The 17,258-nt window shown below is 34.9% G+C and overlaps 1 protein-coding gene across 1 annotated transcript in view; it reads right to left on the bottom strand.

Annotated features, from left to right (window-relative positions):
* Positions 1-17,258, bottom strand: part of DCC (DCC netrin 1 receptor) — an 808,121-nt gene that overhangs the window by 325,349 nt on the left and 465,514 nt on the right. Inside the window, exons 10-12 of the mRNA XM_060118369.1 lie at positions 10,587-10,735; positions 8,779-8,917; positions 2,426-2,475 (exon numbers count right to left, since the gene is read on the bottom strand). Coding sequence (XP_059974352.1) covers positions 2,426-2,475; positions 8,779-8,917; positions 10,587-10,735 — 338 coding nt within the window. The remainder of the gene's footprint in view (positions 1-2,425; positions 2,476-8,778; positions 8,918-10,586; positions 10,736-17,258) is intronic.

The following is a 17,258-nucleotide window of genomic DNA, read 5'->3' as shown; positions in this document are numbered from 1 at the left end:
TTGAGAGCTTTTCTTTTGTTTCAAACAAGAGACAAATATAAAAATAGCATATTATTGTTTTTCTCTGCATCAACCTATTGGGAATGATAAAACAGTACTTTGATCATCCAGTCCCTTTCCTCTTGGTAACAATCCAAGAAAAATAATTTATAATGCCTTAGAAGCTAGGAAAGAAGATAACAGAGGCAGGGAGAGGAGAGCAAGAAGCTTTCTAGTGCCTGAGCCTGCTGTATTTATTCTGAAAAGCTAATGAACAAGTTAAATTTTCTGGTAGTGCAACATTACAGCGATAACTTCAGGAAGATAGAAGCAGGGGTGTTAATATTTGGTTGCTGCAAACACTGCAGATTTTAGAAGAGCATGGCCTGTGATATTTGATTATGTGTATGTGTGTGCGTGTGTGTGTGTGTGTGTGTGTGTGTGTGTATCAGTTGAAAAAGTCAATTTTGCAATCCAGGAATTCCCTCCTACAGCAGGGTAATAAATTCATATTCAAAGACAGTCAGCAACCAGGGTCATTCAATAATGCCTTATTCTCATTCCCGAAGAAAACATTCATCCTTTGCTAAAGTAGACTTTTTATGGGATATTAGCATACACACACAAAATAGCTTATATCAATTTCTATGATCTGTCCTGAAGGAAAGATGAAACTCTAATAAAAATGAGTCATTAAAACAAGAGAAACTACAATATGGTCTCCCAGTTTCATTCATTAGCAACATACAATAATGATAAAAATCTACTTGACTTTGATTTGGCAATCTGTTAATTAGAATAGCACATCTGTAAAATATTTAATGTTGTAAATCATAATGTCATTTTTAGGGTGATGTCTATTTCTCGTTATTTTCCTTTAGCTCATTTTTCTTCCCTTAGGTTCATTTATTTTTCTCCCTTCTATGTTTAAATTTGTTCCATTCATTCTTATCCAATTAGTGCCTAAAATTATAAGAGGATAACCATTTTAGAGACATTTCACTAGCTCCAAAAGGTAAACTCATTTGACAGAGGTAAATCTGATCAAAATCACAAAATATGGCTTCGTCAGAGACTTTTGCAAAATATGGAAAGAAATTGTACAGTGAGTGAAGTAATAGCTACTGATGCTAAGTTAGATCCACTGCATATGCTGTATTACTACTTCCTCATGACAAATCAATAAGGGAGGGATTAACATGCACACTGTATGAATATAGAGAAACTGAAGTTTACTGAGGTTCGAAACTTTTCTGACATTGTATAGAGTTACTAAAAGAGGAAGCTAGTATTAAAAATTAGAGTATGACTTTCTCTAAGACACATATGATTTTCCTGTTGTCTCCTAGAGCTTGGAGACCGGTTAGGCCAATCTCCTCACTGAGACCCAGGGAGAGTGAAATTATTTCTCTGAGCGCACACAACCAGATGATGACAGAGGCAAGCCAGGCCAATCTTACTTTTGCTTTCCTCTACTGCGTGGTTTTCGCTTCTTTGCAATGCTGAGTGAGACACACTTGAAAAAGGAGATATTTCTAGAAAACTGATTCTGGCATTAACTCCTTATCTTCAGCTATACCCAGCCTAATTTAAACCCTTTTGAAAGTTGTATCAACTTTTCAGGCCAGGAAAACATTAATCACTGATTAATACTGCTTCATACAGATAACCTTATCAGACCTCAAGAACAGCCTTCCATGTCTATATTTATCAGAGAAGAAGAGGAATGAGGATGAAATATTCAATTCAAATTAAATCTACCAGGAAACAAAGTCTCTCTTTATCCCACCTCTTGTAATTACTTTTTTCATTCCTACATTCAATTGTTCCATCTAGCACATTATGTCCTATACAGTAAGTCCCCCACATACAAACGAGTTCCATTCTGAGAGCACGTTCAAAAGTCCAATTTGTTCATAAGTCCAACCAAGTTAGCCTAGGTACCCAACAAACACTATCGGCTATATAGTACTATACTGTAATAGTTTTATAATACTTTTCACACAAATAATACATAAAAAAACAAACGATCACAAAAAATAAATAACACATTTTTTATCTTACAGTACAGTACCCTGAAAAGTACAGTAGTACAGTACAACAGCTGGCACACAGAGGCCTGTTCGCATCTTTGAAAGTTCACAACTTGAAGGTTCGTTATGTGGGGGACTTACTGAACTGATAAGTATAGGTAAATAGACAACTTTGTTACCTGATGGAATAGCCTTTAATCATGATAACATTTATAAAATCAAGTGTACTAGAAACAAACAACTCCTTCATTTAATTCATTCAAGTGTGGTGGAAGATGTGGGATTAATGCCACTCACTGTGTTGTCCTGGAACATTTCCTCACATGGAAGCCACCATCCACCCACACAGTGGATGGGTGATTGAAAGTTACACATGTATTGGTAATGAAGTAGTAAACATTTCCACAACTCACCCTTGAATTAACTACTTCCAGGGAGACATTCTGAGGCGGGGCACTTGGCACTAGAAGAAATAAAACAAGGTGAGATCGTTATTGCCAAAGTCACGAAAGAGAAAACTCCAGCCCTCTTTGAAAAGAGAAAGCATGTCTTTTTCACTGTTCATAAGGATAATTAGGTAGGTAATTCCAGGTGGCACTTCAAAATTTTCCTGGAGAGATGAAAAGTGACTGCATTTGTTTTTCTCACTTAGTGGCCCAGTTATCCATCTAGGGAGCCCCCAAAACTCTTAGGCAAAAAAGCACCTGCCGTGATACTAAATACTGCCATTTAATTACAGCTTTCTGGTGATAACCTTCCCAGAGGAACCAATAAAAACACACGGGAGATTTCCTAGAGTGGTTTTAAGGGCTTAAGATATTGTGCATTTCAGGACCTCCACGGTTTTATGATGCAATATGTCATTCTGACGGTCACTCTCGTTGCTTAATCCTTTTAAATGCAACCTTTATTATCCCTTAAAAAGCGAAAAGAAGAAATACATCCCTTTTTATCCCTCACACTTTGTAATTAAATCTCTGTGTCATAGATGCAAGCAGGTTACCAGAGAGCATTTGGTGAGCCAATTCTATTAACAAAGGAGCAATTTATTTTTCTTCTTGGGTTTTCTAGGTATTTTGCTTCTCTTACTTGCATTTTGATTGTTCCAATCCTTCATGGAAGGAGGAAGAACATACACAGCTTTCTTTATAATACTTCTAATGGATATTTACTTTATCAAAAAGTGAATATTCTATCAAGTTAGTAATTCAACGATAGCCATTCACTGAATGACTGTAATATCTCAAGTACTATTCTAGATGTCTTGGATATATATATATATATATATATATATATATATATATATATATATATATATATATATATATATATATATATATATATATATATATATATATATATATAAATCTGTCCCACAACAGTAACATAAGTAGCATTCAGTAAATGCTTAATATATATAAATCAGAGTATTCCTTATCTTTTTTCATGACAAATTGATAAATTTAATAGAGGAGAAAGCCTTTCAGCATCTTCAAAAATTTAAGGGCCATTTTTGTTAGGTTCCTCTCCTTTAATTTGAACTTGGACAATATCTATGTTTTCCTGGGGTGCTTATATTTATCCTGAATTTATTTATGTCCTACTCTGATTTTGCCTTCTCAAAAGTAATCACTATGAGGGCATGATATATGTCTGATTAATCTTTAAATCCTCCAAACTGACATTCAATTAATATTTACTGACTCAATAATTAAATGAACAAATGGATACTTACTTAAATATTAGCTCCTGGACCTTTCTGGACATGATAGGAATTATAATCACTTATTTTGTTTGACTTTGATGAATAAGTGATAAACATGATAGGAATTACAGTCACTTATTTTGTTAGTACTTGATAAAGGTTATTACCAATGTAACTTGTGGTAAAATGTTTATCAGAGCTTGTTTTTCATGAATTAGGTCAACAAGCATTCTTTCAAAAAAATATTTCATTATTTAGGAGATAGATTTTATTTTTAAATTTCATTTAATTCTGCTATGGTTTTCTTATCAAATACAGAATATAACCTTCACAGGAACCAGGATTTTTGTCCTTTTGATGCTGCATCCCCAATATTGATGTGTGTTAAGCACATGGGGCACACTCAGCAAATGTATATTGAATGAATCAATTAATAGAAAGATTATAAGATTATAATAAAATATTTTTCATATTTAGATTTTGGCCAACAAATTTGGTCACAAAAAAAAGTTTATAATTTAGCAATCTTAATTTTTAAATTAAGCTATAACATATAGGAAAGTGCACAAACCTTGAATGTATGACTGGATAAATTGGTGTGTGTGTGTGTGTACATCCCCATTTAAACACCACCTAGATCAAGATATAGAACATTTTCAATAACCTGGAAAGCTCACTGTGTCCCTTCTTAGTCAGTATCTTTCTGATAGTAGCCACTACTTGTTATGACCTCTTAACTCCACAGATTAGTTTATTCTGAGCTTACTAAAAACAAAACCATAGTTGTGTGTTTTCTTTCCCAGAGGCTGGCTTCTTTTGCTTACTTCTTGAGATCCATTCATATTGCTGCATGTAGCAATAGTTTTTTTGTTTTGTTTTGTTGCTCCACAGTATTACAATGTACAATTATTCTAATTTATATTTATCTGTTCTACTGATGAATGGCATTTGGATCAATTTCTAGTTTGGAGTTATGAGAATAAAGCTGCTATGAAAATTCTAGTTTGTGTCTTCTGCTGGACAATTGCACTCATTTCCTTCATTCATTTATACCTAGGAGTGGAAATACTGGTGGGTGGGAACCCTATGAGGGTTAAACATATGTTAAGTTTTAATAGATACAAAGTTTTCTAAAGTGACTGTACCAAGAAAAGATTAAAGATAGGCTGGAAATAAAAATAATTTGTGTGATCAGAAGAACTAAAAAGAAAAACTGATGTTCTCACAATGAGGAAGAATTTAATATGACCCACATTCAAATCACTCTGTAAAGCAGTAAAAATTAAAACAGGTAAAAACTGGAAAAAATGCTATGTTCTAAATCATATAATTGCACGGCTTCTGAAAACTATATTCTTTAAAAGTGAAGATTGGGAATAATGTCTTAATATTAGGTAATAATAAATCACTTCTTACTGATAAAAAATATTTCTAGTTGAGGTTTCATATGATATTCTAATATTTATATCATATTATAGTTTACTAATCATATTACACACACTTTTGACCAATTAAATAATATGAAAACATGGAATATTGGAGGAAAGAGAAGGTATTTAAATTTATCATACATTTTGTTCTAGGTACTGTGCTAGTTGATATGTAACCCTTAAATCTCACTTTAATGAAAGTTTATAAATGGCATTTAACTCCTCATTTCAGAAAGCCAAGAATATATAAGAACAATAATAAACTACCACAATTTGATAATTTTCCGTATTAGGAATTTAAAGCCATCAAGTCCCAAAGGTGGACTTGTAACAATGGTGTTAATGAATTTTGCCTATTTTTTTACAATATAAATTTCTCTTACTTTTCACTGATGGCACACTGGCTATTCTTGCCTTACACAGTCAGGAAAAAAAGTGGACAATTTTTTTCTACATTATTTTTAGTTATTATTCTTTTCTTACTATCAATTTCCATACTATTTACAAATAAATAGATACAATAGATAGGATTAGATGCTTGGTGGAATCCACATTTATCTATTGGGACTTTTCTTTATTTGTCTTATTTGACAACGCTTCATTGTTTCATGAGGCAGAGGGGAAGGACATAGTTCATTGCTTTTCTCTTCGAAATGTCAAGTAGTTTATCAATTACAATAGGTTCATTAAAGCTAATCAGAGGCATTTGGTCTGGAAACTCCTCTCAATGTGGTGGAGCATGCTGGTTTAAGCACAAGGTGATGAAGCATTCTCCAGAGTAGATTAAGTTCTCAAATTTGTATATGAATCGTACATATAGTCACTTGAATTCCTCCCCTTAGCAATTGTGTGCTGTCCTGTACACATAATTTGTGGATTGAAAGAATTTATATGTAGCTCTGAGCTTTTTTCTTGAAGGACCTAATATGAGACATTTATCATAGAATAAGAGAAACATATATATTTCCACACTGAATCCCCCTTTTTACTTACTCACTTATATGACCTGGCTCTGCTGCTTACTAGCTTTTGTGACCCCTATCTTAGTTTTGACATCTGTAAAGTAGGGAGAAATACAGTGTTGTGAAATGTGTGGAGCAGGGCCTTGCACTAATAAGTGCTCAATAAATATTAGTGATAACAGTAAGCAGCAGATTCCTATAGCTAAGCTTGCCTATAAAATTTGGTCCTTCTGCTTTTGAACACAGGGCAAGTTGGCATGGACACCAATAAATGTTAATGAATTCATAAAATCTGTTAGTAATCTATTCATGTCAACTAGTTCCAGAGACAGTGCTTAAGAACAAACTGGCAAAACTACTTACAGTCTACACTAAATATTAGGCTGTCTAGATTGATGCTCTACAATCCCAACGGTTTGAAGAAGTGGAACACTGTAAACTAATGATATACTAGGTGGAGGAATCTGAACAAAAAAGTGTTTCTTCCCAGAAAAACAATTAAAACAGAGCTAAATTAGAGATGATGGCTCCCCAGAATAAAATCTTTACAAGCATCTTAGCATAATATGGATACTTTGGGGACAATTAATTCAGAAAAAAAGTTATTTGCATTTTATTTTTGCTTTTATTCAATTTTTCTATAGTCCCAATACAAATTTTTTATGGTAAGAATTTCTCTGGCCTTATAGGAAATCTGATGCTCTCTATAACACATATATATTTACAAATAATCATATGTTAAGTTAGTCACACAAAGAGGAAGTCCTAAAGATGAGTCTATACTTACAAACATTTGTACAGGTTTGGCTGAACTGATTAATTCAATAAATATTTACTGAGTTAGGAGGGATACAGAGATGAATATAACATCATCCCTCATATTAAGGAACATTTAAAATAATGAGAAAAAAAGACATTGGCATAGATAACATTTATTAAACATTTAAATATATGCCATGCCCATGTTTTAGGTGTGTATATGGATTAAACATTTAATTTTCACAACATCTCCCTTTTATAACATCCAGAAAGTCAAGAACAGGGCTTTGTGACTTACAGCTGGGAAGCAGGTGACTGTTAATTGTAATTAAATTCATCTATATGTGACCTCAGCATATATAGCTTCAGTAGAGAGAAGAGGACATCAGATTGAAGTACAAGAGATGAGTTTATTGTAAAGATGAAAGCAGACGAGGTTGAAGTACCCACTCCTAGGGGCCCCTGAGGTTCATGTGTTCTCTATCAAATGCATCTGATAGAGGGAAGCTGGGGTCCCTTGCAGAGTGATGCTTGTTGGATTAGAGTCATGAAATCCTTTTATTTAAGGACAGGCATTTTCTAAATACTAAATGCTGCAATACTTCTAGATAATAATTCTTGGATTAATGAGTAATAATCTATCTTTCTCACTTATGACATTTAAAACCAAAGTAGAGAATAAGGCCACAGCATTACAGTTCAGTGTGTGAATGAAATCTACATAAATTATGTAAAATATTCATTTTCATTTGTTTTCCTTTTATTTTTATAATTATAAGTTGTGAAGTAATTTATTCTGCCAATAAATATTCTGTTCTGTCTTCAATAACAGAATCAGATGGATGGGCTTAAGAATTACATAAAAATTATACCAAAGCAGTGTCAGATATAAAGTATTATTTTACATTGAAATTGCAAATGAACATTACCCCTGTGTCGTCTTTGCACTATCCTTAATAACATGCATGCCCTTCCTCATTTCACTGATATTGTATGAAATATCCACCCAGATGCTTTCCTAGATTGAAGCAAGGTTGGATCAGTCAAGGAATCACAAACTAAAGTCATTTTTTTGAAATTCGAAAGATCAATAATTTATAGAATTACACATATCAACATGGAAACCGTTGCTGAAAAGAAATAGCTTGATGCCTTTTTAGTATTCATGGAGGTCACATCTCTGCATTTCTGCACCTGTCTGAATTGTCACTGGCCCCATATCATATGCTCTGCTGTGCTTTATTTTCACTTTTCATTAAACTTCCAACCTTTCATTATCATCCATTTTTAGATCTCTAGTTTCCTCTGCTACTGCTTTGTCAAATTCATCTACTTCATTAAGATTTCTTTCTCTTTTTTATGACATTAAAAAATATGTCTAATCTTTCATTTGTTAGGCAAGGTAAAATTAAAATATAAATTTTCATATTCAGTTTTAATACTTTCAATACTGGATTATTTGGCCTAAAACTTCATGATTTTTTTTCAAATTAAGAGGTATATGTAGGAGGACTGTCCATCATTTACACTTTTAATCATCTACCATTGTTTAGAAGGAGAAACAAAAGAAAGATGCTAATGTAAATTAGCCCACACACATGTACAAATGTATTTGTATTTATAGGAATAAAGGAAAACACACACGAAGAAATGATTCTGAGCTCTTAGGCAGCAGTCACACTTTGAAGATGACTAATTAGGACATCCTGATTCAGAGTGTATACCTTTTCAAAGTTTAAATTTGACTGTAATAGATAGTTTGAGTGAATTAGCCAAATTTCTAATGTATGCTAGCATACTCCATGAAGTTTTAGTTAGGAAACCTTGAACATGGAATCTATGACATATATCCAATATTATTTCATTATTATAACAACTCTGTGAGTCAAATTTCACTGTCTATAACTTACCATCAGAAAGCGTAACCACAGTTATATCATCAGTAGATACTCCTGGCCCATAGCGATTGTAAGCTAGGAATCGAAGACTATATTCCGTGAATTTTTTCAGGCCTTCCAGCTTATAAGATAGTCCATCGACCTCTATATTCTGGAGACATAAAACACCAAAACTGTCAGTCAGGAGACACGTAAAAGCTAAAATGGCAGCCAGTCTGTGCAATCAGTGAATTGGATGTTAGACTCTTACTCATAAAACTACACTTTAGCCTTATTATGAGTTGTTATAAAACCTAAATTGTGACACACACTCCCCCACTGAAGACCAAACCACTCTGTAGACCCTAGTTAAAACAGCACCATGCTATCTTTATAATCATTAAGTTCCAATTTGTTTAACACCACCCAATACATTGAATGGTGTGCACTATTAACGCCCACACCAAAACCCTGACAGGCAGAAGGCAGCTTGTAAACCCACGGAAGGGAGAGTTGCTCCTGTACCCAAAATGGAATAATTTACCAAGAAACAATAGAATTCTTCCTTCTTGTGCTGAAATATACCTGAGATTCTCGAAACTGACAGATACTTTCCTACAATTGTTATGGATATTTTGCTACAGTTGTTATCTCTCAAAATGCTGTGAGGTTAAGTTGGAATTGTTTTCAGCAGTTCACAGATGTAGAAATGAGGTAATGGAGGTGAAGGTCACTGAGCAAATCAGAGCCAGTTCACTCCAGAAGATCCATTATACAGCTCTTCCCAATGATCCTCACACTCTGTCTTGGGTGACACTATTTTTTAATTCACTTAAATGAATTAGTAAAATGCATTATTGAAGACCTAAAATGTGTAGGAAAAGGGTAGAATAGAAAGGTGAAAATAAGAGCTAAATAGCATGGGAGCAGTAAACAAAAAAAAAGAGGAATGCATGATTACTTAGGAGGATCTCAATAATTCTTATGCTAAAACTTGGAACTTGGCACTGTTCTGAATAGAACTAATGCAAACATTTTATTTTAATGAAAAATATCTATCATGCAGTGTATGTGGAAGCATGAAGACCACACTCTAATGGGCAAATTTCACAACACATCATAAGAACTTCAATATCCCAAGGTCATTTCTGGTCTTTCCTATTTAACTACCCACTTGTCTATGTATCTTTTTCCACATGAACTTGAGAATCTGGAAGTAAACATCTCAGTAGTCATATATATGTCACAAAATAGAATAGTTGAGTTTCATGTGTCTCCCTTAAGACTCATTTACTCTTACTTTACATGAAAATCTAATTTGTCTATTTTCCAATGTCTGTGCTAACCACAGATTAGAAGCAAAATGGAAGGTAGTCTTCAGGAGTAAAGTAATTCTGAAAACAATGAGAAGTGATAGGTGATGGTCCCATGGTAGGGAGAAGACAGAAATAACATCAAACATATGAATGTAAAAAGAATGAAAAAAGCAATTTGACGGAAGTTGCTGAATATAAGATTGATCATCCCTTAGGATAAGGACTGAAAAATGCAAATACTTTTCTGGAACCAGATGGGCTCACTCAAATGTGGTTACACTGGCCCAGACCAAAATATACTCAAACAAAAAAATCTGCATCCTTTGTATTAACTTCATCTCATTGCCCATTTGCCTCTCTTACCACCCAAATTCAATTAAATTGCTTAACATTTTCAATAACAGTTACTTTAAAACTGATCAGCTATCCAATTAATGTGCTGGATACTGGTTTATATCAAGAGCCTGCAGATGTCCTGCAATTTCTCCGATAGGCGACAGGAGTGGGGCCCATTCTCTCACCTACCTGTTCCTTCCCCGTGGAGACTTCAGTGCAGAACAATCTGTAACCTTGTACTGGACCATTTGCATAGGCAGGGGGTTCCCAGGTAATAAGAACTGAGGTAGGTGAGGTAGATACGGCTTGCAGATTTTCTACTGGCCCTGGAACTTGCACTGTTTACAAGAGAAATTGATTAGTACAAGAAGGTCCTCTTTCTCAAAACAAACAGAATTTCATCTTTTACAGTTCAAGGAAATTATAGCACCATGTACTATTTTTAGAACCATATGGAATAAGAATATAAAAATATAGGATATAAATAGAAAGTTATGCAATTTTAGAATCATTTCATTTTAAAATTCAGAAGAGGACTTATATTAATCTAAATTACTTATTTCATTTTTCAGTTGAGGAAACTGGTCAAGGAGTATAAGTGGCTAGGGTAATGGCTGAATAAGAGTGGGATTCTTAATCTAAATTCTTAGTATGGAGAATTTTCCACTTTGCAAGTAGGCCTTTGCCTGTGTATTGCTAACTGCAGAATGAAAAGAGAAAATGAAATTAGAATACTTGTACATCATGATCCTACTTATAATTCAAATAGGCAGCACAGTTATGGATAATTTACCACATTGTCCTTATTTAAGTCATCATTTTAAAATCTTGCCCAAATCTGGGTCCTTTAAATTAATTTCAGGATTTAATTTTCAATTTTACTTTCTAGTATTCTATCTTCTCTCATAACTATTACTTCACTTAATCAAGGATAAGAAGCGTGTTCATTAAAGAAATTAGATAAACACAGGTCCGCAATCACTTAAACAAAACATTTACGTCCAGATGTTTTTCTATATCCAAAAATTTTCAGGTTTTAGAAATGTAACATGGTGCATACACAGTGTTTTATGTAACACCCCGAGTGGGGTCTGTGGTAGCACCCTGTTATTAAACCATATATTTGCAGCAAATACATGACATTCACACCAAACAGGATTATTAAAGACTATATATATAGTCTAACATAAGGTCAGGTCAGGTTAGGATGTGAAATGAGTTAGGAAAATCCTTCTGATTTTAGATTTGCAAATTCTGAATATGTGCAGAATTCTTTATTTGTGCCTATGGACCTGAAATTAAATATATGATTTGTAAATGGTAAATGCAATAATCACATTAGTTACTATAATCTGAAATAAATAGTCTCATCATTGCAAGCATAACAACAACTTAAACATGCTGTGTACTTCCGCCAGCCTTAGATACCACCTAGCTTTGGACAGATAGATATACATTTTTTGCCTCTAATTCAACTCTTGTGAGTTTGAACTTCCATAGCGAAATAGCATATGAAAACCCAGATGACACGACATCTGATGATATACTTCTTAGATCGGAATGGAACCTGTGTCTCTGGATCATTTTCAGAATTTTTTCCATGGAACCCAGCTCCTTAAGGCATTACCGCTCACACATTTTTTGGGAAAAAAAAATACTCATGTCAGAAACATATATTTTATGTTGAGACAGGCTGGGCCCTGGGCCCTGGGACCCTTTGCTGCAGTGCACCTGGACAAACCTCTCCCCAAGCAACAGAATACAAAGAAACTATAAGGGACTAAAAATAACTGTGCATGTGCAGTTGGGGCAAATTATGGACAAGGAGATACAAAAAGACCAAAAAAAAAAATCCCAACTGCCACATCTGAAGAGCTGGGAGCAAAGACAGGGTGTTGGGAGCAAAAGTAGGGTACTGCACATGCCCCCTGCACTCAACACCACCAAATGGGTGGGGAGACCACCTAAGACACCCCTCTGGCCGAATCCCTGGACACACCCCTTCCCTCACCCCATAGAAGGAACCAGCTTGCCCTTCCTCAGGGAGCGAGCAAGGGAAACTGTTACTTGTTTTCACTCCTCCCTGCTGCAGCATGGGCCCCAATAAAGCCTTGCTTGATTGGGGAAGGCCAAGAACCCTGGTCAGTATCAATGTCACCTTCACATATTTTCCTACCAGTCCCCAAATCTGGAGAATCGTTATTATTGACAATTGCATTCTTTTCACCTTAACAACTGATTATTAATAATTTCTTAAAAACTTATTTGGAAGACATTTTATACCTATAGAATACGTTAAGAATGAGAAGAGTACATAGAACACCCTTGTTCCCTTTATCCAGATTTACCCATTATTAACACTATGTTCTATAAACTTTATCATTCTCTCTCAATTATCTATCTATCTATCTATCTATCTATCTATCTATCTATCTATCTAGATTTAGTTGCACTGATCGGGCTCTTTACCCCTAAATTCTTTAATGCATATTTCCTAAGAATTAATGTGTGCATGAATAATATAATTGTCAACTTCAGTGCATTTCATAGTAATACAATATTACTAATCGTCATCTGTGTCAACTGACTCAATAGTGTCATTTATGTAGCATTTTCATCTCTAATTGAGGATCCAGTTTATGGTTAAGTTTGAATTTCTTTACCATATCTCTTTAGTCTGCTTTATACTGAAACAGTTCAAAAGCCTTTCTTTATCTTTTAGGACAAATATATATATATATATATTTAAATTATTGGAGTCTAGTTGATTTACAATGTTGTGTTAGTTTCAGGTGTACAGCAAAGTGAATCAGTTATACATATACATATATCCACTCCTTTATTTTTTAAGATTCTTTTCCCATATAGGTCATTACAGAATACTGAGTAGAGTTCCCTGTGCTATACAGTGGGTTCTTATTAGTTAACTATTTTATATATAGTAGTGTGTATATGTCAGTCCCAATCTCCCAATTTATCCCCCCTTCTCCCCAATACCCTGGTAACTATAAGTTTGTTTTCTACATCCATGACTCTACTTCTGTTTTGTACATAAATTCACTTGTAACCTTTATTTTTAGATTCCACATATAAGTGATATCATGTGATATTTGTCTTTCTGTGTCTGACTTACTTCACTCAGTATGACAATCTCTAGGTCCATCCATGTAGCTGCAAATGGCATTATTTTGTTCTATTTTAATGCTGAGTAATATTCCATTGTATGTATGTACCACATCTTCTCTATCCATTCCTCTGTTGGTGGACATTTAGGTTGCTTCCATGTCCTGGCTATTGTAAACAGTGCTGCAATGAACATTGGGGTGCATGTATCTTTTTGAATTATGGTTTTCTCTGGGTATGCCCAGGAGTGGGATTGCTGGGTTCTATTTTAATTAATAGAATGTTCTTCATTTTGGGTTTGTCTTTGTTTCTTCATACTGAATTTAGGTTATACATTCCAGGCTGAAACAAAATGCAAGCGATGTCAGTCCTTCTCAAGGCATCACATCCAGAGGCACAAGATCTCTGTACCATCATGTATGTTAATTTTGAATAGCAGGTCAAGGTACTATCAGGTTTCTCCATTGTAGAGTTAAGTGGTCCCCTGCATCCCCCCAGACCCCAGCCCTCTGCTCCACTGCTTACAACTAATAAACAATCTGTGTGGAGATACTACATTGGGAGTATGCTTTTTGTCAATGTCTCTAGGTCCTTTGGGTGAATAAGAAACACATGAATGTGTATACACGGAAAAACGTTTAGGTGGATACATATACTCAAATATACAGATCCATATGCTATTTTTCATGACTCTATAGAGATTCCTCCCATTCCAATCCATGGATGGGGTCATTCTTGCCTTCCCCATTCTTCTTTTACATGTCCTTTCTTCCAGAGGGAGAACTCTGAGTCCCAAACACTTGTATTTTGATAGACATTTCATGAGAGTATCCCCACCTCAGTACTCTTCCATGAAGCAGTAATTTTTCTATGGAAAATCCCTTATTTCTCACACAGAGGAGACTTTAGTAGATATTGTTGAACAGTGGCAAGTCCTGCCTGTGTCCAAGTTTATAGTGATGCAGTTAGAATTGTATTATAATGAAGCAGACGTTTTCTTCCATGGGGGAAAAAAGCAAACTCAAAATTTGCCCGCTGATAACTCTTCAACCAGATTTTCAAGGTACAATATTTTAAATAACATTAGTAAAAACATTGATGACTTGCATACTTCTTTGATTACTTATATACTCACAAAGACAATGCAAACATTTCAAGAAGGGACATTTCTAATTCAGAATCTACTGTTCTTCTATGGAAGGGAGATAGAGAAAGGAGCAAAAACAGCAGCGAGATTGAGTGAACTGCTTAAGATACATGTCGAATGTAAGGTAACCAGGATTTTGAAAGTTCACATAGAGCATATTTGTGCAGTCCATTAATGTGGAAAGTGTTAACTGAATGTGACTGAATGTGTCCTTTCTGGCTCTCCCATGGCTAAAGTGAAGGGGCATTGCTTACTAAGAACAGGGCTTATTCTGAGAGAAAAGATTCAGATTTAAAAATGGCCAAACTCCAAAGCCATTACTCCCACTGTGAGATGTAACACATTCAAGAAAGGTTTCCAGGACATGTCTGGGAGCAAGGAAGGGGAGGCAATGCTTGGGGAGTTTCTGCTTATCTGTTCTACTGGAGCACAATGGGGTGATGTGAAACAATTTTAAATGTTTTCAATATTTGAGGAACAAAGAAGAAAAGGAGTTTGCACTTCACCTGAACCACCACATGCAGAGTCAGTGGCAACTTTGCTAAGAAGGCAGGGGTGTGAAGAGTGCCCATGTCACCCAGAGTTTCCTGAGGCTCCGGGTGTGGCTGGAAGAGAATCTAGAAATGACCCATGCACCCAGAGTGAGCCATCTGAGAATCTGGAAGGACAAGCTGAAAGGGCCACTTAGCATGGTAGGGGCACATGGTGGGCAGGGGGAGGTGGGAGGATGCAAAGCCTGTCTATGACTTTTTGAGTGCGTGGGGATCAATCACTTCCATCAGGCATTGTGGAGAAGAAACTACAGGGATGCCTACAGCTCAAGGCAACACCCCAACAATAACAAACATTAGACCATACTCCTCCCCTGATGATTCCAGCCATGGCTGCTTAGTGTCCTGGCTGTTGGGAGAATGGTCAAAACCCTTCACTGAGTTTCCCAAACAGTAAGAACAGCTGTCTTCTCCAGAGATATGCACAAAGCTAGGTATAGAGAAAGTAATCAATAAATGTGTGCCAAGTGAAGGGCTTTATATGCAGTTACCAAATGTTATGGTAAATCACAAGCCTAAAATACATAGTCTAACTCATTTGATTTTGTTGATTCAGCATTGTTACTATGAGTGATCAGAAAATTGTATTTTCCTAACACACCTGATGAGAACTAAAGTTGTTATATATGTCCGTGTTTCTTGTATGCATGAGAGTCTGTGTACACTTTGCCCACAGTATAATTTCTTTAAATGTACAGGTGGCGTAGTTACCAGTGGGACAACATCAGGCGGTAAGTACCATAATTTGGATTCAGGACATACTGGTAGTGTCAATTCCAATCATCTGTTCACCAGCTGAATTATTCTCCCTTCTTAATGGTCACTGGACACCATCAGGGAAAAAAAAGTGTACTTGGGAATCCAGAACAATTTCAAGCAGAGATAATAGATACCGGAAGTAAAAAGGAACATTCAGAGCATTTAGTTTAAGCATTCACAAACAACAGTATGTGTTTTCATAGATTACATTCGACTTGTTAGTGTAAAGTTTCCAATTATCTTTTTCTGAAAAATGATTGATTTTAGAATAAGATCATTTCCTACTTTAACTTTATGTTTTAAAATATAATTTATTTCGTGATCTGATTGAATCGGTAGAGTTTCTTTAATATCCTCATATATTAAGATAAAAATACTATAGTCCTATGTTATCCCAAGTAAATATAAACATCACATCAAAGAACTATCATCAAATCATATATTTATCATATATACTCATACACATGAAATTAATCTAATCTAATCCAATATAATCTAATCTAATCAAATGTAAGCAACTCATCAATCAATGCCAGCCTAACCAACTACCTTTTTATTTTTTTATTATATATAAAGTACTGATTAGAATTGTGAACTGTCTAAACATAAGTAAAAATGAATTATTCTTCCAGATAAACCAAAGACTCTTTAGAAACTGAATAATTTAATAAATTTTACAGAGAAATGTCAGTTAAGTGATATATGAGCATTAATTTTTATTTATTTATTTTTATTTTTTTATACAGCAGGTTCTTAATAATTATCTATTTTATACACATCAGTGTATACATGTCAATCCCAATCTCCCAATTCAGCACACCACCACCCCACCACCCACCGCTTTCCCCCCTTGGCGTCCATTTGCTTGTTCCCTACATCTGTGTCTCAATTTCTACGCTGCAAACCTGTTCATCTGTACCATTTTTCTAGGTTCCATATATATGCGTTAATATACGATATTTGTTTCTCTCTTTCTGACTTACTTCACTCTGTATGACGGTCTGTAGATCAATCCACATCTCTAGAAATGACCCAATTTCATTCCTTTTTATGGCTGAGTAATATTCCATTGTATATATATACCACATCTTCTTTATCCATTCATCTGTCGATGGGCATTTAGGTTGCTTCCATGAGCTGGCTATTGTAAATAGTGCTGCAATGAACATTGGGATGCATGTCTCTTTTTGAATTATGGTTTTCTCTGGGTATATGCCCAGTAGTGGGATCACTGAGTCATATGGTAATTCTATTTTTAGTTTTTTAAGGACCCTCCATACT

This window comes from Mesoplodon densirostris, chromosome 15 (assembly GCF_025265405.1).
Source record: "Mesoplodon densirostris isolate mMesDen1 chromosome 15, mMesDen1 primary haplotype, whole genome shotgun sequence".
Taxonomy (NCBI): Eukaryota; Metazoa; Chordata; class Mammalia; order Artiodactyla; family Ziphiidae; genus Mesoplodon; species Mesoplodon densirostris.
Note: the sequence above shows the minus strand (reverse complement) of the source record. Positions and strands in the feature narration are given on the sequence as shown.